At 37.3% G+C, this 27,146-nt stretch overlaps 1 protein-coding gene across 1 annotated transcript in view; it reads right to left on the minus strand.

Annotated features, from left to right (window-relative positions):
* The window catches only part of CHST9 (carbohydrate sulfotransferase 9), a 400,006-nt gene that overhangs the window by 31,868 nt on the left and 340,992 nt on the right, over nt 1–27,146 (minus strand). Inside the window, exon 4 of the mRNA XM_060173646.1 lies at nt 14,679–14,716. Within this exon, the coding sequence (XP_060029629.1) occupies nt 14,679–14,716 (38 nt within the window). The remainder of the gene's footprint in view (nt 1–14,678; nt 14,717–27,146) is intronic.

Raw genomic sequence — 27,146 nt, forward strand, 5'->3', positions numbered from 1 at the left:
CAGGTAGAATTTGACTGCTGACATTCTTTCTACTTTGAAAGATAAATCACAAACTGACAATGAGTTTGCTAGTTAAATTTGCTGAGTTGAAGACTTTCAGTTCCTCTGCTACTGATCTTCAACTACAGATACTTAAAGAGTATAGGACAAACTTTGAAGAGAAAAACAGAAACAGACTGACTATAAAATCAGTAATAGACTAGATTTCACCGACCTACTGAGTAACATCATTTTAGGCAGTTTGACTTATTTACATTAGATGGCAAATTGCATGTTTTCCTTGTTTGTTATACTATAGTTTCAGCAGAGTTTAAAAATTCCATCTTTCCTCCAGAATACATAACTAGTGACACTATCATTTATCAAAAGAAATGGACTTATAAAACAATTTTTAGAAGTAAGGTGCTTTTTTTTTTTTTTGAAAATAACAGGATAAGAGAACAACTGACGGTTTATGATGAGAATAAATGTTTCTACTTTAATTCTCATTTTATATCCCTGTTAGCTCTGCTGAGCTCTGCTGAGGAAAACTGCCAGCGGCCAACAGATTATTCCAATGCATCCATTTTTTCCCCTCAGTGTTTAATCTCTTTTCAGGTGACAAATAGTTTTTCTCTTAAGACAAGATTCACTTGATTTTTCACTTAATTAAAAAAGTAATTTAATGCTCAACAGGAACCTCAGAGTTAACACAGGCTCATCATGACTGTTCAGATGCTTTGAAAAAAGGCTCGTGATGTTATAAATATCTGTGTTTTGCATGTTGTTGTGTATTGCTGTCAAAACTAGTGATCGAAAGTGGGATTACTTAATGAATAGTATAACTTCCAGAACAGTGACATAGCTCAGTAGTGAAGAGTGAGATTTTAAGAGATTTTAGGATGAGATACACCTATTTTGGCCACTGACCATCTATGTTTGCCGTGGGAAATAAGTGACATGCAGAATACTGAGTAATATAATTATTGGTTGCAATTAAGTATTGAGTACTCCATGAAAACTACTTACTTGGTTGCTAATCAACCTTGCACTGTTGTTAATAAAGAATTTTCTTTATTCCAATTATTGTTTTCATCTTGGTGTTCATGCTTTTAAAATATTCAAAGGGGAGAGATAGCATAATGGTTATTCAAAAGACTTTCCTGCCTGAGGCTCTGAGGCCTCAAGTTTCAATCCCCAGTGACACCATAAACCTTAGCTGAGCAGTGTTCTTTCTCTCTCTCCGCTTCTCTCTGTTCTTTTCTGTATATGTGTGTGTCAGTATGCCTCTCTCATTAAAAAAAACTTATATTTTTAAAAATAGTCAATGGATATTTTTTCATTTTTCCTTTTGTCTTAATATATTTCTGCAGAATATGTCTAATTCCACAGAAATACACAGTACTTTGCCTTACCTGGCTTCTGATTAAAGGGTTACATTTCAATGCTTTGACATTTACACCCAAGTGTTTTCTACCTATGAAACCATCTGACCTTTAATAAAGACCGTCTTCTATAAACCCTTCCTTGTTAAGAACCACTAATTTTTGGTCCTATCCTGTTTTGCTTTCAAGTATTTTTTAAAAATTTCTTTATTTGGGAATTAATGCTTTACATCTGACAGTAAATACAATAGTTTGTACATGCATAACATTTCCCAGTTTTCCATATAACAGTACAACCGCCACTAGGTCCTCTGTCATCCTTTTTGGACCTGTATTCTCCCACCCCCACCCGCCACCAATCCCAGAGTCTTTTACTTTGGAGCAATACACCAATTCCAGTTCAGCTTCACCTTGCATTTTCTCTTCTGATCTTGTTTTTCAATTTCTGCCGGTGAGTGAGATCATCCGTATTCATCCTTCTGTTTTTGACTTATTTCACTTAACAAGAATTTTTCAAGGTACACCCAAAATCGGCTGAAATCGGTGAAGTCACCATTTTTAATAGTTGAGTAGTATTCATATATATATATATATATATATCACAATTTGCTCAGCCACTCGTCTATTGTTGGACACCTGGGATGCTTCCAGGTTTTGACTATTACAAATTGTGCTGCTAAGAACATATGTGTATACAGATCTTTTTGGTTGGGTTCGTTGGGTTTCTTAGGATATATCCCCAGGAGAGGAATTGCAGAATCTTAGGGTAGGTCCATTTCTAGCCTTCTGAAAGTTCTCTGGATTGTTCTCCACAGAGGTTAGACCCATTTACATTCCCACCAGCAGTGCAGAAGGGTTCCATTGACCCAACAACCTCTCTAGCATTTGCTACTGTTACCTTTTCTGATGTATGATATTCTCACAGGAGTGAAGTGCTATCTCATTGTTGTCTTTATTTGCATTTCTCTGACAATCAAAGACTTGGAGCATTTTTTCATGTGTTTTTCAGCCTTTTGGATCTCTTCTGTGGTGAATATTCTGTCCATGTCCTCTCCACATTTTCGGATGGGGTTATTTGTCTTCTTCTTGTTGAGTTTGGCAAGCTTTTATATAATTTGGTTATTAAACTCTTATCTGATATATGACATGTAAAGATCTTCTTCCATTCTTTGAGAGGTCTCTTGGCTTGGGTAGTGGTTTCTTTTGCTGTGAAGAAACTTTTCAATTTGCTGAAGTCCTATAAGTTTACGCTTGCCTTAGTCTTCTTTGTAATTGGATTCATTTCATTGAAGGTGTCTTTAAAATTTATGTGGAAAAGAGTTCTGCCAATATTTTACTCTAAGTATCTGATAGTTTCTTTTCTAACATGAAAGTCCTTGTTCCACCTGGAATTTACTTTTATGTTTGGTGAAATCTAGTGGTTCAGTTTTATTCTTCTGCATGTTTCAACCCATTTCTTCAAACACCATTTGTTGACAAGAGTGCTTTCCTTATTTAATAGTCTGGGCCCCTTTGTCAAAGATTAGATGTCCATAGGTGTGGGGGCTTATTTCAGCTCTAAATTCTATTCCATGGGTCAGTGTGTCTATTCATGCTCCAGTACCAAGAAGTTTTGATGACAATGGTCTTATAATACAATTTGAGATCTGGGGGTGTAATGCTTCCAGTTCTGTTCTTTCTTCCCAAGATAATTTTGATAATTCTGTGTCTTTTCTGGTCTCAGATAAACATTTTTAGCATTTTTCTATTCTCCTAAAAAATGTGATTGGGGTCTTCATGGGGATAGCATTAAATTTGTATATGGCTCTGGGTAGTACATTCACTTTGATTATGTTAATTCTTCCAGCCTCTTTCCACTTCTTTGTGTCTTTTTCAATTTCCTTGAGTAGTGACTCATAATTTTCAGTATACAAGTCTTTTAGTTCATTGGTTAGGTTTATTCCTAGTTATTATATTGTTTTTGTTGCTATAGTAAAAGGAACAGATTTCTGGATTTCAACTTCTAACTTTGCATAGAGGAATGCCACTGACTTTTGAATGTTAATTTTGTAGCCTGGCACCTTACTGTATTGCCTGATGATTTCCAGAAGCTTCTTGTTGGACTTCTTAGATTTTTCTATGTATACTATCATGTCATTTATAAATAGGGAGAGTGTGACCTCTTTTCTTAGAATCTTTATCCCTTTAATTCTTTGCTCCTGCCTGATTGTTATGTCAATAACTTCCAACACTATGTTGAATAATAATGCTGATAGTGGCCACTCTGTCTAGTAACTGATCTGAGGGGAAATGCTTCCAGTTTTTCACCACTGAGTATGATATTGGCTGTAGGTTTGCTATACATAGACTCCACTATCTTGAGGAATTTTCAATCTATACCCATTTTTATAGTGTTTTGATGATAAAGGGATGTTGTATTTTGTCAAAGGCTTTCTCTGCATCAGTTGATATGACCATGTGGTTTTTGTTCTTGCTTTTATTGATGCGGTGGATCAGTTGATTGATTTACGTATATTAAACCAACTTTGCAACCCTGGGATAAAGCCCATTTTGTCATGATGAACAATCTTTTTAATATATCGTTATATTCAGTTGGCTAGAATTTTGTTCAGTATTTTAGCATCTATGTTCATCAGAGATATTGGTCTGTAATTTTCTTTTTTGGTTGTGTCAGTGACTGCCTTTGGTATCAAAGTGATGTTGGCTTCATAGAAGCTTGAAGGGAGTATTCCAGTGTCTTCAGTCTTCTGGATGACTTTTAAAAGTAGAGGTATTAGATCTTCTTTGAAAGTTTTGTAGAATTCATTTGTAAAACCACTTGATATAAGACTTTTATTCTTGGGAAGGTTTTTGAAAACTGTTTCAATTTCATTAGCTATGATGGACATGTTCATGTTATCTAGTTCCTCTTTACTTAATTTTGAAAGTTAGTGGATATCTAGGAAATCATCCATTTCTTCCAGGTTCTATGGCTTTGTGGCATATAGTTGTTCATAGAAGCCTCGCATGATATGTTGAACTTCCTTGGTGTCTGTTGTGATATCTCCTCTTTCATTTAGTATCCAATTTGTTTGGGTCTTCTCCCTTTTTGTTTTGTGGGTCTGGCTAAAGGTTTGTTGATTTTGTTCACTCTTTCAAAGAACCAACATTTACTTTTGTTGATCTTTTGTATGGTTTTCTTATTTTCACTGTTATTTATTTCTGTCCTAACTTTAGTGATTTATGTCCTTCTGGTTGCTTTAGGGTTCCTTTGTTCTTCTTATTCTAGGTCTTTAAGGTGTGCAATCAGGCTGCTTATTTGTTTTTTTTGTTTGTTTGTTTCCTAATGTGTGCTTGTATGGCTATAAACTTCCCTCTCAGTACTGCCTTAGCTATGTCCCAAATATTTTGATAGCTTGTGTCTTCATTTTCATTGAACTCTTGAAACATTTTGATTTCTTCCTTTATTTCCTCTTTGACCCAGTAGTTGTTAAGTAGTATACTGTTGAGCTTCCACATTTTGGGACTATTATTAATCTTTTGTTGATTGTTAAGTGTTAGTTTAATTCCACTGTGGTCTGAGAAGATGCTTGGGATGACTTAAATGCTCTTGAACTTGCTGATACTGCCTTTGTGGCCTAACATATGGTCTATCCTTGAGAATGACCCATGTGGACTTGAGTAGAATGTTTATTCCAGTTTCTTGGAATGAATGACTCTGAAAATGTCCACATTCTAGTTTATCTCCTCATTTAGCTCCCTCATGTCTTTATTGATTTTCTGCCTGGATGATCTGTCAAGATGAGAGAGTGGGGTGTTGAAGCACTCTGCTATAACTGTGTTGCTGTTAATATGTTGCCATAGCTCTTTCAGTAGATGTTTGATGTATTTTGATGGTTTCTAATTGGCTGCATAGATGTTAATAAATGTTAAGTCCTCTTGATTGACTGATCCTCTGAGCATTAAGTAGTGTCCATCCTTATCTTTTTTAATTTTATTGATTTTAAAGTCTATCATGTCAGATACGAGAATAGCTGTTCCTGCCCCTTTTTGTGCCTTGTATGATAGTTTTCCATCTTTTCACTGTGAGTCTGTGTTTGTATTGTTGAGTTAGGTGCGTTTCCTGTAGACGGCATATTGTTGTGTTGTATGATTTCTGATCCATTTTCTTACTCTGTGTCTTTTAATAGGTGAATCCAGGGCACTGACATTTATTGATATCAAAGATTGAAGATAATTTAATGCCATTCTTTTATATTTATAGAGTATTATGATATATGGCATATTTCTGGTGGTCTGACTGGTTGTAGATCTTTCAGAACTTCTTTCAGGGCAGGCTTGGTGATAGTTGAGTCTTTCAACTGTTGCTTGTCTGAGAAGGCTTTTATGACTCTATCTAATCTGAATGACAGTCTAGCAGGATACAGTAGTCTTGGTTGAAAGCCTTTTTCATGGAGCACTCGATAGATATCTTGCCATTCTCTAATGGCCTGTAGTGTTTGTGCAGAGAAGTCTGCTGCTAATCTTACGGGTTTACCTCTGTAGGTGACTCTTTGTTTTTCTCTTGCAGCCTTCAGGATCCTTTCTTTACCTTATTCCTTTCCATTCTAAATAGGATGTGTCTTGGTGTCTTTAAGTCTGGGTTAATTCTGTTTGGGACCCTCTGGGCTTCTTGAACCTTTATGTATTTGATGTTTTCTAGGCTAGAGAAGTTCTCAGCTATTAGGTCCTGAAGAATGGTTTCTTCTGCTCCCTCTGTTTCTTCTTCTGGCAATTCAATAATGAGTATATTATTTCTTTTGAAGTCATCCCATAGGTCTCTGTTGTTGTTTTCAATATCTCTTTTTTCCCCTCCCCTTCAGTATCTCTTAATCTCTTTTTGAGATCTCTTACTTTTTTGTTTTCTCTAATTTGTCCTTTATGTGGCTAATTCTTTCTTCAGCCTCATTTATTCTATTCTCTCTCCCCTATACTGTTTTCTGGAGTTCATCTGTTTTGTTACCCTTTTATGATACTGTTTTAGCTTGTTCAGTTAGTTGTGTTCTTAGCTCAGCTATTTCAGCTTTCAGCTCTCTAATAACCTTGAGATAATTAGTGTTTTCTTCCAGAGTCTCATTGGTTGTTTCTGCATTTCTGATGTCAATTCTTTTAAACTCTTTACTCAGCCCTATCACTGAATTTCCTTAACTCATATTTGGATGTTGACCTCATTATTATTTGCTTCAAGCTTTGGGGGGCTTTTAGCTGGACTGTAGTCCTAGTTCATTTCTCCAATATTTCTTCTTGTTGGTTTATCCATTTTATATAGTATGTTATGATTTCCCTCTCTCAGTACTTTTCAAATTACTCATCACTCTTGCCTGGATTTATGTGTGTCTAAATAAGACAACTAAAGGGTTCATAGTTGTGGAAATGGGCAGTTGTTTCAATATTATTTAAATCCCTGAGTTGGAGCTCAGTGACTTAAAAGCCTCTTTTGTTCATTTTCTTCCCTATAGGTATGGGAGCCTGAGTGCTTTTAAACTATAAATAGTCTTCCTAGCTTAATCACTGACTCCTGACCAAGAGATAAAGCAGGGTGGGCAGAGATAATCTGGTGGTTATGCAAAGAGACTCTCACAGCCCACCGCTATGCCATGGAAGTATAGATCTTCTCCTGAGTTTCCTGGTTAGTTTTATGTCCCTTGGTGTCAGCACAGGGCCTCTTTCCCTTTGCTTCAGATTCTGAGGGCAGAAGCAATGGAGACTCACAGTTGGATTTGGTGAGTCTTAAGGGAGTCCTGTCCTCCTTCTGCTATCTTTTTGTTGGTGAAACAGACTGGTGGTAGTGTCTCAACTGGTAAACTGCCGGACTGTTACCAGCCACTTAATCTCTCCCTAGGCTCCTCTCTGTCCATGAGCCACATGTATTTGCACTCACCGGTGATTTGCTGGGTTCCTGAAGTCATTCTAGTCCTGTCTTGTTGCGTTCTCAGGTGGTATTCCTAGTTAACCCAGGAGAGGAGAGGAGAGAAACAGAGCTACTGCTGCTCCATAGCCCCACCTCTGGAAAGCCTCGCTTCCAAGTATTTTTAACAATTGACTTGACTCGAGAGTCAGGCTGTAGTGCAGTGGGTTAAGCGCAGGTGGCGCACAAGGATCCTGGTTCAAGCCCTGGCACCCCACCTGCATGGGAGTCGCTTCACAAGTTGTGAAGCAGGTCTGCAGGTATTTATCTTTCTCTCCCCCTCTCTCTCTTCTCCCTCCTCTCTCCATTTCTCTCTGTTCTATCCAACAACAAAGACAACAATAATAACTACAACAATAAAGCAACAAGGGCAACAAAAGGGAATAAATAAATAAAATAAATATTTTAAAAAATTGACTTGACTCATGAGTTGAAAAGCTTTTTTTAAAACCTCAACTTCCAATTCTAGAAGTTAGCCTTAAAAGAGAATTAGAGGATGAAATATTTACTACCCACCTTAGTGCTGAAGTGACAGATTGTCTCTTTGAGTGTGTGGCTACAGAGTAAAAAAAGTGCAAAGTAATGCAATCCAAGTTTAATGTAAGAAGGTAGTAAGCTTTTGCTACACTTAAAAAGCAACAATGCATGATACTTCCATATTTACATTTGATAAACAAGAACCCAAGGCTTGACCCATGAAAGCTTTAGTGCTCTACTGTCAATTAGGAAATAAGGACATAGAGATCTGGGTTTTTCTGCTTTTTGATTATTTTATTCCCCCAGTAGTACAACCATTATTTATAGCAACTATGTGCAATCTTAGCTTGTCCCTTCTGCTTCTGGTTTAGGTGTTTTTTTTTTTTTTTTTTGTTTTTGTTTTTGGCCTGGAATCATAAAGGGCAGAGCCTGTTCTCTGCCTTATTAGAATAAGTGGCATAATAGGTTTGAGCAGTATATAGGGAATAGATAGTTCATATATAGAAGTTTTACTGGTTAACAAGCTAATAACTTAGTGACCTGAAGAATTAATAGTTGACCAGCAATTTGGATGGACACTTACCATGTACAATGTCTAAAATGCACAGAGGAAAGAATCATACATGGTTCCATCCTTTCAGAATACTAACTGTAGCTATTCTCTTCTTATGTCACCATTACATCTGGATATAAATAGCTAGAATATAAAGTAGAAAATTGAGGAATGTAACAGACTATAGCAAAAAGAGCCTCCTACTTCTAGGGGTAGGGGAACCTGGAAACTAAAGCAGCTCTTCTGTCTCTGGTTTTCACAGTGCTTGTGTGGACTTTCTTATTCCTTAAGCCAACCTTCCCCCAGTTGAAGAGAAGGTCCCATTCAGTAACCTTGTTCCTCTTTCATGTTCTGTGGATGCTCAGTTTATTTTCGAACAAAAATGTGGCTGAAAATTAAATAAGTCTTTGTGTTTCTGTGTTTGTGATATTAGGGTTCCTCTAAAGCACATGACTCTCTTTGTCTGTCCTAAAGGCTGTGATATATCTGAATCCAACTACTACTGTTTCAGAATTTCTTGGGGTTGGGGTGGGGAGTCACAGGATCTGTGCTAATAAAACCTCTTAAGTGAATCTATGCATAAGCAGGAACAATAACCATTTCTATTAATGGGAATGTTCTAGTTTTTGTTTTTCATGAAAGGAGGGATGTGACATGATTGGTATTACATATAATGTAGCCTTTCTTCAGATAGAGATTGAACATATATATCTATCTTGCATCAAGCAAATAGACCCATTTCCCAGTAACTTCTGCTTATTTCTTTGTTACATATTAGCCATTCTTGCAATAGTTCAACCTTTTTCTTTCATCATTATTACATATGTTACAATAGTTTCTGTTGAAAAAAAATCAGCTGATGATCATATGGGAATTCCCTTGTAGGTGAGTATTTTTTTTGCTGGGTATGTTACTATGGAGTCTGAATTCCTATAGGACAGCCATCATATCTGCACTGTGCAAGCAACTGATAAGCTATTTTGGTTGTCTTAAGAACTGCCATTATGACTTCTCCTCTTCTTCCCTTTCATAGTTATTAATTTTTTTTTTTTTTTTTTTTTTTTTTTTTTTGCTTTTTGTTGATGCAGAGTTCAGGAATGAGATTAGGGATCTGGCATTTCCTGTAGCCTGGGCTGTAATTGCTAGGTAAGAGTTTCATATTGTATAGGTCTCTTCTAATAGTAGTTTGCTGTCACATGGAGTAACACCTTTTATTTTTGGGAGGTGGTGTCCACTTGGATGCTAACTTAGTCTGTTTCTATGCAGCGTTTTTCAAGTTGTGATGTGCTGTTGGTGCCAGGTCCTTCCTATTCAACCAACTTTGGCTCACCCCAGAAGGTGATTTCTTGGGATGGAATCTACTTCTACAAAGACTGAGCATTGTGGACATGACAACAAAGAACTTAGCATATATTACATAAGCTTTGTTGGTGAAGTAGCAGGTATTTTTGAAAGGCTGACTTTAATTCTGAACACTGTTATACTGTGGGATGAATGCTACCAAGTGGTATTATGTGTTGAAAAGAAATCTTTTGTAAAAGGAAGAATCAATGTGGCAGCCTTCACTACTGTATGATTTTAAGAAAAGGTCATAAATACTTGAACATTCAAAAACAACCTTTCTGATCAGTCAGCAGGCACCAACTTGAGGAAATACTACTCACCAGCAAAACGCTTACAACTCAGTGATGGTGGTTAGCATGTTTGAGGGAAAAATAATATTTTAAAAGGCTTTATTATGCTTAGTAAGACAATAAAAAGATAAAAGACAACTACTGGATGGTTTCATTCATATGTGGAATCTAGAGAACTGGTATACATGAACTTCAAAAAAAAAAAGCAGAAGCAAGCAAATTGTTTCTAAGACTTGTGAACATTATGGCAGTTATTTTTGGGATTGAGAAGGTGGGATACAGAACTTTGGTAAGATCTATAATCAAAACTAAAAAAAAATTAAAATACCTGAAAAAAAACTTTAATTAGTAAGAGAGTGAAAGAGTAGGGAGTATCATCAGATTTTCACTTTGGTATATGTAGTGCTAACAGTTAAATACAGGATCCTTTTGCACACAAAATCTAGGCTTTACTACTTAGTCACTTCCTTGGCTGTGTAATAAATATTAAAAAAAAATAAGACATATATGCTAATTGTTTAGATAATATTGTTGCATAATTAATAGGCTGTGTAACAGTATAAATACAACCTTTATATGCACTGGAAAATGATAAAGTTCATATGGTACTTAGTACTGAGATATTCACTTTACTAAAATTCTGTGATATTGCTCAGATCTATCTGTAAATTGGAGAAGAATGGGAAATGAAAAATGGAACTGAAGCATAAAAGTGGTGAGAAGTTGCCAAGCAAAGGAGTTGAGGGACATTGGATGGAGGAAGTAGAGCCAGATTAGAGGGTTTTACAGGGTCATTTGGAAGGCAGAGCAAGAGGAGAGTGAAGAGTGGCTATACGGTTATCAGCTTGCTAGGGATTGATTTGTGTCCCTGCATAGATACATTGAAGTCCTGGCCCTGTTATCTATGTGAAAATGAGGCTATTAGAGTGGACCTTAAGTCATTATGGCTGGTAACCTTTTACACGGTGGTAACTACATAATGATGGAGGTAGAGCTTGAAATGTAGCAGAAAGAATCTAAGGAATGCTAAGGATTGCTGACCACTACCACAAGACATAGTGTTGAAAGATAGGACCCTCCCAGGAGTCAGGCGGTAGTGCAGCGGGTTAAGCACAGGTGGCAGCGAAAGTACCAGCTTAAGGATCCTGGTTCGAGCCTGCAGCTCCCCACCTGCAGGGGGCTCCCTGCAAGTTTCAGGGGAGCATGGCTCTGCCTGTACCCAAGTTCTGAATATCTAGCATGTAACTATGTGAGACAATATGTTGATGTTGTCTAAAAGCATTTATTTTGTTGGACAAGCCCTAGGAATCAAGAAGGTAAGCTTTTTTTTATATAACAATGCTAGAACTGTGAACATTCTGTGTAATGTGTGCACCACTTGCACTAGAAACGGAGCCTGTAGTAACTATCCCCTCCTTGTTACTTAGCTGTACAACAACCAAGAATTAATTCACCGTGATTTTCAATTATTTTCTAGCCAGAAAATAAAAAGGCATAAACAGAGGCATTAACAGATTTCAACTGACTATAATAAGGTGGCTTCCAAAAATTAAGTGAAAAAGGTTTTCACATCCACTTTTCTCATCTGCATGGGAAATTTTGGTGGTATTTTAAGCTATTATCTTCAATCTACCACGGTTTAAATTATTTTAAAAAAGAAGACTTACAAGAGATTTTTATCTCTATAAGGAACATTTTTCAGGATAGGAAATTGTTGCAGCAACGCACTGCCAAAAGAGACAGCTGAAAAAAATGGGTCATGCATTCATCCCATTCTGGGACATAAGCTGCCAAGCAGTTCACTGCTCATTTTTGTCCTGTTCTTGTAAACAAGCTGCATTAACAAGTTACTTTAAAAAAAGCATACTGATTTCCCCAGTGAATTACACAGGAAAGAATAAGCTTTCCTCCAGAGGACTCAAATAGTTGTTTGTTCTTAGGGCTCAGGTGTGGTGAAATAGCTGCAGGCTAAAAAAGCATACTGGGTATTGGTCAGTAGGCTAGAATTACTCCCACCCCCCACATCCCCACCCTAATCTCTCATGCTGGTGTGCAACTCATAGCCTACCTAATGGAAGAAAGAAAGAAAGAAAGAAAGAAAGAAAGAAAGAAAGAAAGAAAGAAAGAAAGAAAGAAAGAAAGAAAGAAAGACTTGATTTTCAATTTCAATTTAATTACACAATCTATAGTGCCTACTGGGAAGGGTTTAGGGACAAGATTAACTCTCCACAGCGCTCTGTTTTACATTTCTTTTCTGATAAAGAATACTGTATTGACTATCCAAAGTGAGCTTTCAAAAATGTTACTCAAGATCCAAATCCTTTCTGTGGCAGAATGATTTAAAAAAGAAGAGTGACATCAGTTCTTGGTGTTTTATTGGTATTTAGATGAGTAAGAGGTAAGAGATGCCTTTTTGAATTGTATGGCCAGTACATTCTTGAGAGAGAGGAGCACCTCCCCCCACCCAAGGAGAAGCATTACAAATACCAGGTGGCAGACACTGATGGAATTATCAGTCTGGAGAATCAGTGTACACATGTTATCCTGAAAAATACACCCTTCTTATGTTTAAGTTCTAAGAATTCCACTGACTTATTGACTAGAAACTTATTGTGGCTTTACCTGGCCTGAAATTAGTGTTAAGTTTATTAATAAATATTTGGTGTTTACATATTTTATTTGTTGGCCAAATATGAAAAGGAGGAAAATATAGGGAATGAATACTAGCCTTAATACATTTCTTGAGCAAATGCTTTAACATTTCAACTTAATAAAGAGCTACTTTTCTTTATAAGGAAAAGTAGGAAGCACTTGGCTTAAACAAATAAAATTGTAGATGATGTGGCTCAGTCTCATCAAATCAGCTGAGTACAAAGATGCAATTGAAATAGAATGAAATGATAAACTAAGTAAACACAAAACAACCTGAATTGACTAACTGATCCTGTCATTGCACAATGATTTTATCTTTGGGTACTAAGATGGCTCCAATAAGACATTTGCAATTGTACTTAAAAGTAGGGGGGGGGGGGGCAGGCAGTGGAGCACATGGCTGAGTGCACCTAATACCATATGGAAGGGCCTGGCTTTGAGCTCCTGTTCCGTACTTGCAGGGGGGGATGCTTCAGGAACTGTGAACCAGGTCAGGTGTCTTTTTCTCTCACTCTAATCCCCCTCTCTCCTCTCAATCTCTCTCTATCCTAGCAAATAAAATAGAAAAAAATATCAAAGAAAAACAAAACAAAACAAAACCTGCCAGAGTAATGGGTCTGTAGTGCTGGCACTGAGCCCCAGTGATAACCCTGGTCATAATTAAAAAGAAAAAGAGAGAAAAAATCTGAAGAGAAAACACAAGTAGAAGCTGAACTGGAGTTGGTGTATTGCACCAAAGTAAAAGTCTCTGGGGTGGGGTTGGTGGTGATACACGTCCTGGAAAAGGATGACAGAAGACCTAATGGGGTTGAAGTGTTATGTGGAAAACTGAGAAATGTTATGCATGTACAAGCTATTGTATTCACTGTCAAATGTAAAGCATTAATCCCCCAATAAAGAAAAAAAAGGGGGAGTTGGGTGGTAGCTCAGCGGGTTAAGCGCATGTAGTGCAAAGCGCAAGGGCCGGCATAAAGATCCAGGTTCAAGCTCCCGGCACTAGTTTCACAATAAAAGACTGATATATTTGTCAGGTGAGCTAGTACTTAATTTGGGTGGAATGACAATGGGGGATAGAATTGGAATTTATTTTGGAGTGCATCAGAAGACTCTGAAGAATGTACCGGTTTGGTATAAATGTTGGATTTAGAACTCTTCTCCTTGACAAAAGAGAATTCAAATTTTACCTGAGCAGCACAACAACAAACACAAACCAAGGAGTTTGGTGTCTGTAGACACCGGGGGTGCTTGAGGATATTTTGCCTCAGGCTGACTTCTGCCTTTCCCTGGGACCAGCTGCTACAGTAGCACTTGAAGTCAAGTTTACACTGGCCTAATGGAAGAGAGGGTGGGGTGGGGCAGGACCCCATTTGGTTGGTTTGTGTCTATGTGTAGTGGTGGTGTTTCACGTTCCTGTTCCTTAAATAGTTTAAGAGAGTGCCTCTCCATCTACAAGTAAACACAAATTCCATTATCAGTAGAAAAGGTTGGATGAGAAAATAATGGAGACAAAAAACAAAAACTAAAAAGGAAAGCAGACAGAAAGTGCTCAGTGGGAGACTCTGGAATAAAACTGGGTAGAAATCAAAAAAAGGATGACACGCCAATTGGAAGAATACCACAGATAGAGGTCAGTCCTTAAATTCTAGGGAGGGGTGACTTTCATCTGGGGCAGATTAAAATTTGAGAGAAATGTCAAAGAAGAGTCAGTCAAGGGAAAAAGTGGATAAATGTATCTTTTTTTTTTTTTACAGTCAGGATTGTATCAATACAAAGGTCAGATACCTCCAAGGAAGGTTTATTATTTTAATTTATTTTTATTTTTAAAATAAGAACTGCAGAGCTTTTCCTCCTTACTGTTTATTTCTGTCCACATCCTTGGAGAGGATGGTCTGAAGAGAAGGAATGAGGTGCAGGAGATTAGGAAAAGTGCATCATCCACACGTCACCAGTTCATTTGGTCTCAAAACCAATAGCATGTAGATTGCTTATATATAAGTCAGGAGCTCTTCTTAAAAACATAGAAGTGCTTAATAACATTTAAAGAAAAAAATATGGTTTGTGAAAAAGAATACCTGGTTGATGGTAGGTTTCTGGATTTTTTCTCTAGTCACTGAAAGAGAAATAAAAAGGAATTTTAATATTACAGCATGGAAACAAATAAAATAAAATACCAGTTGTGCTCAGCTCCCAGTTAAGACTTCAACAGCAGTCGTGGGCTCTTGGAGCAAAGATTTGAATTATGGAAATTTATAATCATTGTAATAATTAAAATTTTTAAAAATTCCTTAATCTACATAAACATAATTAGGCAAAGATAGTAAAAGACGAAGTGGAATATCTGTAAGAGTAATTTCAGAAGAATGTATTAAACTTTGACAGAAAAATAATGAAGAGATGAAAACTCCCAAAGAAAAATTTGAACATCAGTCAGCCAAAGGTTTTCAAACAATGACAACATGTTCAAATATAATACTAACAGTTCCTAAAAACATGAGGATGAAACGTGAGGAGATTAAAGATGGCAGGTAACAGAAGTGCTACTTAAATAAAAAAAAAAAAACACCTATTCTCATAACTGTGAAATAATAAAAACATTACCATACTTTGTTGTTACAGCACTGCCAGAAAGAAAAGGTACAAATCATCAGTTCTGTAAACAGGGAAAATATCAGAATAATGTAGAAAGGTAAGAAAAGGGTGTAAATAATAAAGCTTAGTTGGGAAAATCGTTTAAAAGTGATCAATACTATATATGTTTGTTTTTTTTTCTTTTTAATGCCATCAGGGTTATTGCTGGGGCTCAGTGTCAGCACTATGGCTCCACTGCAGCTGGAAGCCTTTTTTTCTTCTCCCTCCTTTTTCCTTTCTTTTTCTTTTCTTTCTTTTCAAAATTTATTATATTTATTTATTGGATAAAGACAGCCAGAAATTAAGGAGAGGGAGAGGGGTGATAGGGGGCGAGACAGAGAGACACCTGCAGCCCTGCTTCACCATTTGCAAAGCTTTCTCCCTGCAGGTGGGGACCGGGGGCTCAAACCTCTTTCTTTTAATTCTATTTTGATAGGATATAAAGGAATTGAGGAGACAAGAGGGGGGGATAGATAGATAGATAAATAGATAGATAGATAGATTAAGAGAGAGAAAGAGAGAGAGAGAGAGAACGATAGACACCTGCAGACCTGCTCATGAAGCATCACCCTGCACTTGGGAAGAGGGGATCAGACCCAGGGCCTTGAGCTTGGTAATGTTCGTGCTCAGCCAGGTGTACTATTGCCCCCACCCCACCGTTCCCATATATATCTTTAATCAAGGGGAAAAAAATCATAGCAATTAAAAGATCTAACAAACCACCAAAAGGGAAGGAAAAAAACCACATCTGTGGCCCTGCCATTGTTATGTGCTTGTAGATACCATTTTCACTACAGATATTGGTACTTTATTTATATATTTATTTAAAATATTTATTTATTTATTGGATAGACACAGCCAAAAACTGAGAGGGAAGGGGGTGATAGAGAGGGAGAGAGACAGAGAGATACCTGCAGCCCTGCTTCACCACTTTTGAAGTTTTCCCCCTGCAGGTGGGGACCAGGGACTTGAACCTGGGTCCTTGAGCACTGTAATATGTGCGCTCAACCAGCTGCGCCACCACCTGGACCCAATATTGGTACTTTATCAAACACAGTCTTTTAAATTTTAATGAAAATATCTAAACAGTCTTGTGTATTTACAAGAAATAATATAGACAGATCCCATGTATGCTTTATCCAGAGTTGCCCACTGATAACAATCTGAGAGATGTATACTACAAGTTGACAAGAATACTGATTTGACACATCTAGACAACATTCCCATTGTGAGAATCCTCTATGCAGACCTTTGTAGCTACATCCACTTCTTCCAACCACCTTCTCAACTCTCACAATCACTCATATGTAACATTTTTGGTTTTTCATGAATGTTCTATCAATGAATTCATGTGTTTTATAACCTTTTCAGATTAATTTTATTTACTCAACATAGTTCTTTGTTATATGTATTCCTGTGTGTTCATTCCCTTCTCTTGTTTAGTATGCTATAGTATAGATAAAGTGAAAAAAATTTTTGTTTAGCCATTCACTTGCTGAAGGACATTTGAGTATTTTACAGATATAGCTATTATGAATAAAGCAACTGTTAAATATTTGTGTACATGTTTTTTATTTTGTTGTTATTGAAGCTAAGGCCTCACACACATGCAATTTCATTCCTCTAGGCCACTTTTTCATCCATCCTTCCATGCATCCATCCATGCATCTATGCATGCATGCATGCATCCATCCATCCATCCATCCATCCATCCATCCATCCATCCATCCATCCATCCATCCAGATAGACAGTCTGACTACAGCACTAAAACTTACTCTCATACCATGATGCCCCCCCATGACTCCAGGCCATGAGCTTGGGTCTTCTAAATGGCCAAAGACACAGTCTATATTTTCAGGTACCTTCTGACCCAGAAATCTTCATTTCTGCAGGATAAATGCGCAGGAATGCAATTGCTGTACTATATGATAGTTTAAAGTTTAGTTGTTGAAGAAAATGCCAAAGTACTTTTAAAAAGACATAATAAGGGGTTGGGTGGTGGTGCACCTGGTTGAGCGCACGTTACAGTGCGCAAGGACCTGGGTTCGAGCCCCCAGTCCCCACCTGAAGGGAGAAAGCTTCACAAGTGGTGAAGCAGTGCTGCAGGTGTCTCTCTGTCTCTCACCCTCTATCCTTCCCTTCCCTCACAGTTTCTGACTGTCTCTATCCAATCAATAAATAAAGATAATAAAAAAATAAAAAAAAAAGACATAATAAATGTTCAGTAGTAGACTAGGTGTCATGGGACTCCAAAGTATAAAGAGTAGAGAAAATAGCATGGCAGTGTTAAAATATGCCACCATAAAATGCCAGCAGCTAATTTTGGAGTTTCCAGTTGTTTCTAGAGAACTCCTATTTTTCTTTTTTTCTTTGCAAGTATTTTGTTTATTTATTAATGAGAAAGATAGGAGGAGAGATAGAAAGAACCAGACATCACTCTGGTATATGTGCTACCGGGGATTGAACTCAGGACCTCATGCTTGAGAGTCCGATGCTTTATCCACTGAGCCACCTTCTGGACCACAGAGAACTCCTATTTTCCAGTTCACAGTGGTATTGCCCAATAAGATATTCTTTGTTGAAGAAGTGCATGAATAAACGACATGTGACGTTTTCCAATCAGTAGTCTTTTTTTCCATTTCTTAACAACTTCTCTTCAATATTTTTCCATAGGCTTTTTTTATTTCCCTTTTTTTAAGGTATACTTTTTAACTCAAAAAATACTTTATTTAATGGAAGAGATACAGAAATAAAGATACAGGGAGAAAAATTGAATCATTGCTCAGCTTTGGCTAAGATGGTGCTGGAGATTGAACTTGGGGTCTTGGAACTTCAGGCATGAAAATTGTTTGCATAACCATTATTCTGCCTCCCCAGCCCTTGGTTTTTTTTCTTTCTTCCTGCCCATTTACACCTCACTAGTCCAGGTCCCAATTCATCATCTATTTCAGTCCACTCCCTTTCAGAGAATGTTCAGTTTTTCTTCCAAGTTTATCCATTTGTGTGTATGTATATATATATATATATATATATATATATATATATATATATATATATATATGGTAAAAGAAGCCACACTTGCCCCTTAACTCCTTAACTATTACTTCAAACATAAACCAATTGACATGTTCCAGGTCACCTAAACTTACCTGGGTAATAGTATTTCCTGCTCTACTCTCCACTCTAACCAGACAACAACTTTTATGATACTCTCTAGATGCCATCCATTTCTGAAGGTCTAATAACAGTTTCACCTTCTCATTATTTCAATTTCTCTAACGCAAGAAGAAGTTGTAGCTCAACTTCTTTTTCAGTCCTGGTGTCCATCATCTCCCAATATATATTTGCTCAAACAAGCCTATACCCATAAGATATTCTAAAAGTATAGTAAATAAAGTGTCCATAAAAATTAAATGAATATTTGGTGAACTCCCATGTGTTACATATCGATACTAAGACTTGTGGATTCAACTGTAACCAACATAGACATGAGTCCTCACTGCTCTAAAAGAGTTTGTTGACTAAGTTCTCTCCTTTCCCATACTTTTTTTTTTTTTTACTATGTACTATAATCTAAATGTAGCATTATCTTTCTGTGAGATGGTAAAACTGTTTTAAAGGTGCCACAAGTGAAGTCTTGAGACAGGACAAGGAAAAGTATTTACAGTTAGGAACCTCTCCCTTTTGTCTGTGGGTACATGTGTGTGTGTGTGTGTGTGTGTGTGCGCGCGCACGCGCAAATATGCTTATTAGTTTGGTCATATAATGAGAAGCAATGTGACATTCTGTATCTTTAGAATTTTATTTACTTATTTATTGATTGATGTTGCTGAGGCTTTACCATTCTGAAGCCATTTTTTTTCAGATGCAAAGAGAGACAGAGACACCAAAAGAGAAGAAAATATACCACAGCACCAAAATTTTTTCCACTGTAGCTGGCATCAGGGACATGCACAGGATAAAGTAGGCACACTACCTTATTGATTCAACTTTATTATTCACGAACATCACTTGTTCCCTCTACTCTATGCAAGAGTATCCTAAGAAAGAACTTAAAGAATTGGGAAAGAAGACCAGTATGCAGCAATCTGGTAAAAAGCTTTGGTTTATGATGGAATCAGGGATTGAGAGTGGACATCCAATGTCTTACGCATAAAAGTCTGTTGCAATATTAATGGATGGTGCTATCTCCCTGGTCCATAGGGTCCTGTTTTTATTTAATAAAGTACCACAGAACTTCAGGCATTGCTGTTTCTGGAGGGTTCAGAAAATAGTTCAAAGCCAGCTAAGATAGATACAGGGTAGGGGAGTCAAAGAAGTACAGGGAAGTCAAAGAAGCACATGGCAGTGTCTAAAGAGTCTATACATGGATGTTAAACTGGAAACTATGAAATATAGAGCAAAAAAGGCAGCAGAACACTCTGTGTTATCTTCTTTGGAAAATCCTTCAGAGACTCAAGTCCATCAATAAGGAAAACAAAAGCAAAAATAAACCAGTGGGATTACATCAAACTTATGAAAAACTTCTGCACAGTAAGAGGAACCACCACCCAAACAAAAAGATACTGCTAATGGGAGAAGATTTTTACATATCATATGTGAGAGAAATGGCTAATTAACAAAACGTATAAAGAGCATATAGAACTCACCAACAAAAATCACAGGCAAGCTTATTAAAAAGGAGAGAACATTTGAACAAAAACTTCATCAAAGATACCTAGATGACCAACAGACACAAGAAGAAGTACTCAGTCACTGATCAAGACAACACCAAGACACCACCTTACACCGGTAAGAATGCCATACATTGCGAATTGGGCGGCAACACAGTGGGTTAATCACACATGGCATAAAGCACAAGAACCAGTGAAAGGATCCTGGTTCGAGCCCCCAGGGGAGTTGCTTCATAGGCAGTAAAGCAGGTCTGCAGGTGTCTATCTTTCTCTCCCCCTCTCTGTCTTCCCCTCCTCTCTCTATTTCTCTCTGTCCTATCCAAGAACAAAGACATCAATAACAACAACAATAATAACTACAACAATAAAACAAGGCAAAAAATGGAATAAATAAATAATTATTTAAAATTTTTTTTAAAAGAATGCCATGCATTAAAAATGACAACATTGCCAAGTGTTGTGAAGATGTGAAAAAGGAACCCTTTTACATCACTGGGGATACGTAAATCGGATTAGTCACTACAGTGCTTTCTCAAAGTATTAAAAATGGACTTATTGTGTAATCCAGCAATTCTCCAAAGGCAAACTTAGAATAAATAAGTTTGTTTCTAATTGTATTGTGGGGTACCTGGGTGGGGGTAGGCTGGGTAACATCAGGGCTTCTTTCACCTGAAAGCACCGTTGGTTGACAGAAACCCAATACATAAATGTGGGTACTGGCATGATGAGACAGGTTGGATGTAAGTTTTCTGGGCCAAAGGTCAAAATGATTTTTGTTATCTATACAATTAGGAAATTAAGATAAAGGGTTGTGACTCTTAGTGGTATAAATGAAAGGGAACATATCCTTATTTTGGAGGGACTTAGGAACCAGGTCATGTAGAAATTAGTTAACAATGTAGGAACCATCTCAGAAAAGTGAGGTTGCAAGACAGAGATGATTGAGCAGGTAATCAAGCTGATACTGAGATCAGATTGAACATTATGGAACTCAGTCAGGTAGGTCATTTCAGCAAACTATAGTAATCTGACTATGAGATAATTGATCCCCTTTGTTGAGTTATTAAAAACTCTAATAAAAATAAAAGTATACAATTATGAACTTACTGGTCCTGACTGCTGTTAGTGATAGTTCTCTTCTCTTGCATATGGATAAATTGTCTTACTCTGGTGGAGGTGTGAATGTTTTCCAATTGATGCAGGAAAAAAAGAGGGAATCCCATTTACGAAAAACCCAAGTCATTCCCAAACTTATTCAAATAATAATTGAAAAAAAAAGAGGAAAGAAATTTAGGTGATATATATTTTTTTCTAACTGCATAAGCCCTTGCTAATAAAAGATTAAGAAGTATGTGGTTTAGCATCTTTTAATTATTTTTTCTAGCATCTTGAATATACAATGTTTGAAATCTCTAGTTGGATCAACATTATTTTGCTCAGAGGTTTGTGGACTTTGCATACTGATTCTTTCCTGTTTCCAAGTACATTTGCTTTTAGGCTATTTTTATTCACTTTAAAGGAATTTTAATAACTTTCTGTTGACAGCATGGACAGCTGGTCTTGAGAATTAAAGAAAATTCACTTGCTGACTGAGGAAGGAAGTGACATCAATGAGCTTCTAAAGTCAGCCCAGAGGGGAAATTCGCTTGTGAGGAAGTAGCCTTCTATTGCACTATATTTATTGAGCGATGCCTTGAGATGCAAATTGCTGTATCAATCAAACCTACAGTGCCTACCTCCAACCAACTTAGCACAAACTGAGGGAACAATGCCCTGGTACACGAAGAAGAAAAAGGATGAGGGGTAGAGAAACCTAGAAGCTGAGTGAATTATAGGAGCTCAGGATCCCGCCTCCCCCACCCACCTCCACCATGCTGTTACTTCATTCTCTGTTAAGCCTCAGTTTCTTTGTCTAGAAAATGAGTCTGGTGTCAACTGCTGGCTGAAGTCAGTCTGTTTCTGTGACAAGATGCCAGGTAAGACCATGTACTATGATATATAATGTAGATGTTTTCATGCCACCTGGTCCCAAATAGCACTATCAGTTGCCACTTACACCCCACTCCCAGGGGTTTTCAGGACTTTGCATGCCACATAGGCTAGCCTCTTGATCATTTGATATTTAAAAATTGGTATGCATTGTCTATCAACTACGAAAGAAGTCAGAAAATAAATCTTGAATTTAAAAAAGCAACGGCAATAGTAATAACAATTATCACTGCACTATTATGAAAGATTTTGTTCTTTACCACCAGGCTTTCCCTCTGATGCTGCAGTTATCTATTGTTTGTGGTGTAGGTGGACTGTGTACCTATGAGTGGGCTGTGGACTGGGGGCATGCACACCCTGCCCCACCTGGCTCCCCCATGAAAGGAAGGCAAACAGGAACCTATTTTGTATTTATGAGATGAAAAACAAAGCTGCTGACTCTTTATTTTTAGTTTATTTTAGGATGTGATTACAATGGCTACAATAATAGTTCAATAATAGTTCAAAGGAATTTAATTCAGTCATAGGGATACTAGTTTCTTCTCCTTGTCTATAAACAATCTGGGGTTATTTAATGAAACTTTCAAATGTTATGAACTTAAATGTGTAACGTGAGGATGTTGGTGAAGTAAGGCAAAGTATGGATGAACTCTTGACAGATATACACTGTTCAGATTCAGTCAAAGGATATTTACATTGTCCTCAAGTCTGCAGATGCTTTGAATCCAACAAAATTGATTCATTCAATCCTATGGCAATAACCAGTGTTGATTTTGGATAGCTAAGTGTCCTGAAGATAGAGAAATAATAGGAAAGGAAATAATAGAAATAATACACATAGAGCTGTAAGGGATTTGAATACAGTATAGTCAGATTAAGAGGCATTTAAATATCAATAAAGTGGAAATGGTCATAGAGTCACCTTAAGATTTTTCTTGTCCTGACTTTATCACTATTCAGTGTATGCTTTTTGGCAAATATATGTACTCTTCTAATCTGCCTTTCCTGTAGCATGTATTTACAGTGTTGCAAGTACAGATGGCTTCTAAGTTTCTTTATAATTCTTTAAATTCCACGGCTCTAAAAATTGAGGGTGACCCACAAAAGTTCACAGAATTAGAACAAATTAGAAAGAAGAGCGATCTTGTTTAGCAGGTGAACATGGGAATGCAAGAAGATGTAACTAACAGTGCTGTAGTTTAAGAATGAGGTTTTCAAAACACAAACTGAATCTTTTTAATATATAGGCTGTGTATTTGATAGGCGGACTCTCTCAAAAGCCTAGACCGAGTAGATCAGAAGCAACCAATATATACAATATATACAAGCTATATACAAGATAGTGGGTACTGTACAGCAAACCCTAACAAAAGGACTTTTCAAAGTTAACCCAATTACCAAATAATGTGATGATAACATTAACTATTGATTGTCTTTTTGAACCCTAAGACAGCAGGAACCTCACATCTCCACTATAGAGCCTCTACTTACCCCAGTCCTGGAACCCTTGGATAGGGCCAACTTTCCCGTATGCCTCTCCCAATCCATATCAAATAATATTGCATCTGTCGATCACAATCTAACCAACGCAACGATTGCCACCTCAACATGCTTCACTTCAGACTGTGTCCAGAGATTTCACATGTGGAATGACAACCCTTCAGCTTCATTACTTGGGTGAGACGTTTCCTTTCATAGTATACTCTAATTCCATCTCAGGTGGTTCACTTTCTAACAAAGTCCCAAAACCTAGATATACACCAGTTTCTGTGAGAGAGAGAGAGCATACGTTCACACGTATCCATAAACTATTGCAAAATATATACCTGAAAGCAGAAGTACACTAGAGTTTGCAGTGAGTATCCCCCTAACACTTCCTCTCCACTATTCCAGCCTTTGGGTCCATGATTGCTCAACAATTTGTTTGGCTTTGTATGTTAACTCTCTTTTCAGCCACTAGGTTGCAGATGCCATCAGGATGCCATCCAGGCTTCCCTGGACTGAAGACCCCATCAACGTGTCCTGGAGCTCCGCTTCCCCAGAGACCCACACTACTAGGGAAAGAGAGAGGCAGACTGGGAGTATGGACCGACCAGTCAACACCCATGTTCAGTGGGGAAGCAATTACAGAAGCCAGACCTTCCACCTTCTACAACCCACAATGACCCTGGGTCCATGCTCCCAGAGGGACAGAGAGTGGGAAAGCTATCAGGGGAGGGGGTGGGATATGGAGATTGGGTGGTGGGAATTGTGTGGAATTGTACCCCTCCTACCCTATGGTTTTGTTAATTTATCCTTTCTTAATTAAAAAAAAGTCAATTAACTTAATTCTTCTTAGATATTGACCAGAGAAACTACAAATTTGACAGAGTTCTGAGATTATCTGGCCAGAAACAACACCAGACACTAAAGATTAAGGACTCAAACAAGCTCTCTGTCCTTCACACACTTTAGAGGTCAATCCAAGGTCCAGGTTGTCAAGTGTCTCTCTAACTGACTGACCAAACATCAGGAATTCCCATAATCCCCTCCTTAGGTTTGATTAATTTGTTAGAGTGGCTCACAAAATTTAGAGAAACATTTTACTTGCTAGATTATCACTGGTTTATTGTAAAGAAAGATTACACATCAGTTTGATGGTAAAGATATATAGGGTAAAATACGGGGAAAGGACACTCTTCCCTGATTTTGTTCATGCCACATACCAAAGTTTGCACAAGTTCATCAATAAAGAACCTCTCCAAGCCCTACCCTTTTGACTTTTGATCCATCAATTCACTGACCATTAGTGATTCAACTCATGTCCATGCCTTTACTTTACTCCCATTCCCCTCCCAGTACAGGAAGTGATACTTTTGTTTTTTTCTGTCTGGGTAGCCTCAGGAAACAAACATTCCATGCTTCTTTCCTTGTAAAATAAGAATAACAAATAGCTATATTACAGAACCATTTTTGGTAATTCAGCTAGTTAATATATGCAAAAGACTTTGCACAGTTCCTAGCCGTAATAATGACTGAACTTTTCTTTTATCAAGGATGCCCTAAATACAATACCAAATTGTTATTACTTCATATCCAGATGAAAGTTGATGTTGTAAGTGGTTAAGTAGAATAAGTTTCAAGCCAGTAAAATATTCTGTTAAAGAATGGTCAGGGAGTAAGGAACAGAGTTAAGAGTAATGTGTATTTTCAAAGTTGAAATAGTCAAAAATTAATTAAATTTAAATGATTAACAAATGTTCAAAAACTCTTAGTCAAATGATTTAATAAAAATTTAACTTCCTGGAATCTTATATATATTTTTAATTTTCAGAAATATATGCAAAGGCAGATATTCAAGTCCTGTTCTTGACCGCCTGCTGCTTCTGCTTCAGTGAAGTGTGGGTGGAGGGACCAGCTAAGACAAAGGCAACAAGATTTCCCATGAGTACTTGGGATGAGGTGATGTCTTTTTAGTGAATTTAGTCTGGTTTTCTTATAAGACATGCTTTGAGAAGAAGGGTGTGTGCAGTCTTCTGTTAACCTTTTGATACTTTCTCTTATTTTATTTATTTTTTGCCTCTAGAGTTAGGGCTCAGTGCCTGCACTGTGAATCCACTGCTCCTGGAAGCCACTTTTTTCCTTTTTGTTGCCCTTGCTGTTTAACATTGTTGTTGTTATTATTTAACAGTAGTGAAATCGAGAGAGGAAGGGGAGATAGAGAGAGTGCGAGAAAGATATACATCTGCAAACCTGCTTCAATACTTGTGAAGTCTCCCCCCGGCAGGGGCAGGTGGGGAAGTGGGGTTTGAAACTGGGTCCTTACACATAGTACTATGTGCGCTTAACCATGTGTACCATCTCCCTCCCCACCCCCCCCAGATACTTCTCAGACTGAAGTATGGTTGAGTGTCTGACAAATGCTCTCCTTGACCAAATTCTGATCAGTCTCCTCTGAGCCTTTCCTCAATGAGACTCGACCTTAAACTTCATCTTGTCTGCCTACGGGGTTCAGTCTTAGCAGGGGTTTTGCTAATTACATTTAGCAAGAGTCCTTACACTTTTGACATATGATCAGCCTCAATATCTCATCAAGTTTCTCAGTGTCCTTCATATAAGTCTTTGGTCTACCTTTAGCAAGAATTCTGTTAAATCTGTATAGCAAGATTTCTCCTCTTAGTAGTTGTTCATTAATTGACCCCTTACCTAGCTCCTTGGCTATATATCTCCATGTGTTCTTGTGTTTGGAATTGGGTCTGATTCCTCTAGTGCAAACTCTCTATTGCAATGGCCCTGAATATTCTTTCCTAGCACTTTAATAAATACCAGAATAGTTGTTTTTCCTTCAATACATCTAACATTTTGGCTTTAAGTTAATATTCTTTATTTTGATTATCTGCCTTCTTCCCCAACCAAAGAGTTTTAATAGTTCCTTATTAAGTTTCTCATGAATTCTCAGCTTCTAACTACCCTCAGTGACGGCTTGATGCATTAGTTTATAGTCAGGAAATCTCTAAATGACGCAGTCAGTCACTAAAAAAACATTAAACTTAAGATGTGATTTAGTTAACACCCACATTCTTATTTAAAAAGTAAGCTCCCCCTTTGGAGGTGGTGAGGAATAGCAGTTCTTTGTTTCAAAATCAAATAGAGATTTTTTAAGTGAAATGCTATTTTTTTCCAAGCAATAAACACCCCCCCCCAAAAAAAAACTCTACTGAAGTGTGGTAGCCGGTAATTCTTCTTGCTAATTTTCATAGTGCTACACACTGTTGATAGCATACATGAATGCTTTTCAATGACTTCTTTTCCATATGTAACACTCATTTACTTAAGGCAAGAGCTAGCTAAAAGGATTTTAATATGCTGTAATTACTAGTCAGTCATTCAGATCTGTACATCTGATGTAAACGTACCTCCAGGGAGTTTGTTTGGAGAGTGGAGAGCACGGTTCTGTGGAAAGACAAAGCAATAGCCGTGCCTTTTCCAGTGCTCTCCTTGATTCGGTATGATACACTGTGAGTCTGTGAGTCAGGCAGCAGAAACGAAATGTAAATGGTCAATTTTAGCTGATTCTATGTGGCCTTATTTTCCCAGTGTCAAATTATGAAAAAACTTGAAAGTATTGATAAGATTTATGATTTGATGCTTATCATCTCTTACTTTTTTTTACATTTATTTATTTTATTTGATGGAAAAGAGAGAAATTGAGAAATGGTGGGAAAGAAAGAAAGAGAGAGACACCTGCAACACTGAGTCACCACTCCTAA

The sequence above is a fragment of the Erinaceus europaeus genome, chromosome 15 (genome assembly GCF_950295315.1).
Source record: "Erinaceus europaeus chromosome 15, mEriEur2.1, whole genome shotgun sequence".
Lineage (NCBI taxonomy): Eukaryota > Metazoa > Chordata > Mammalia > Eulipotyphla > Erinaceidae > Erinaceus > Erinaceus europaeus.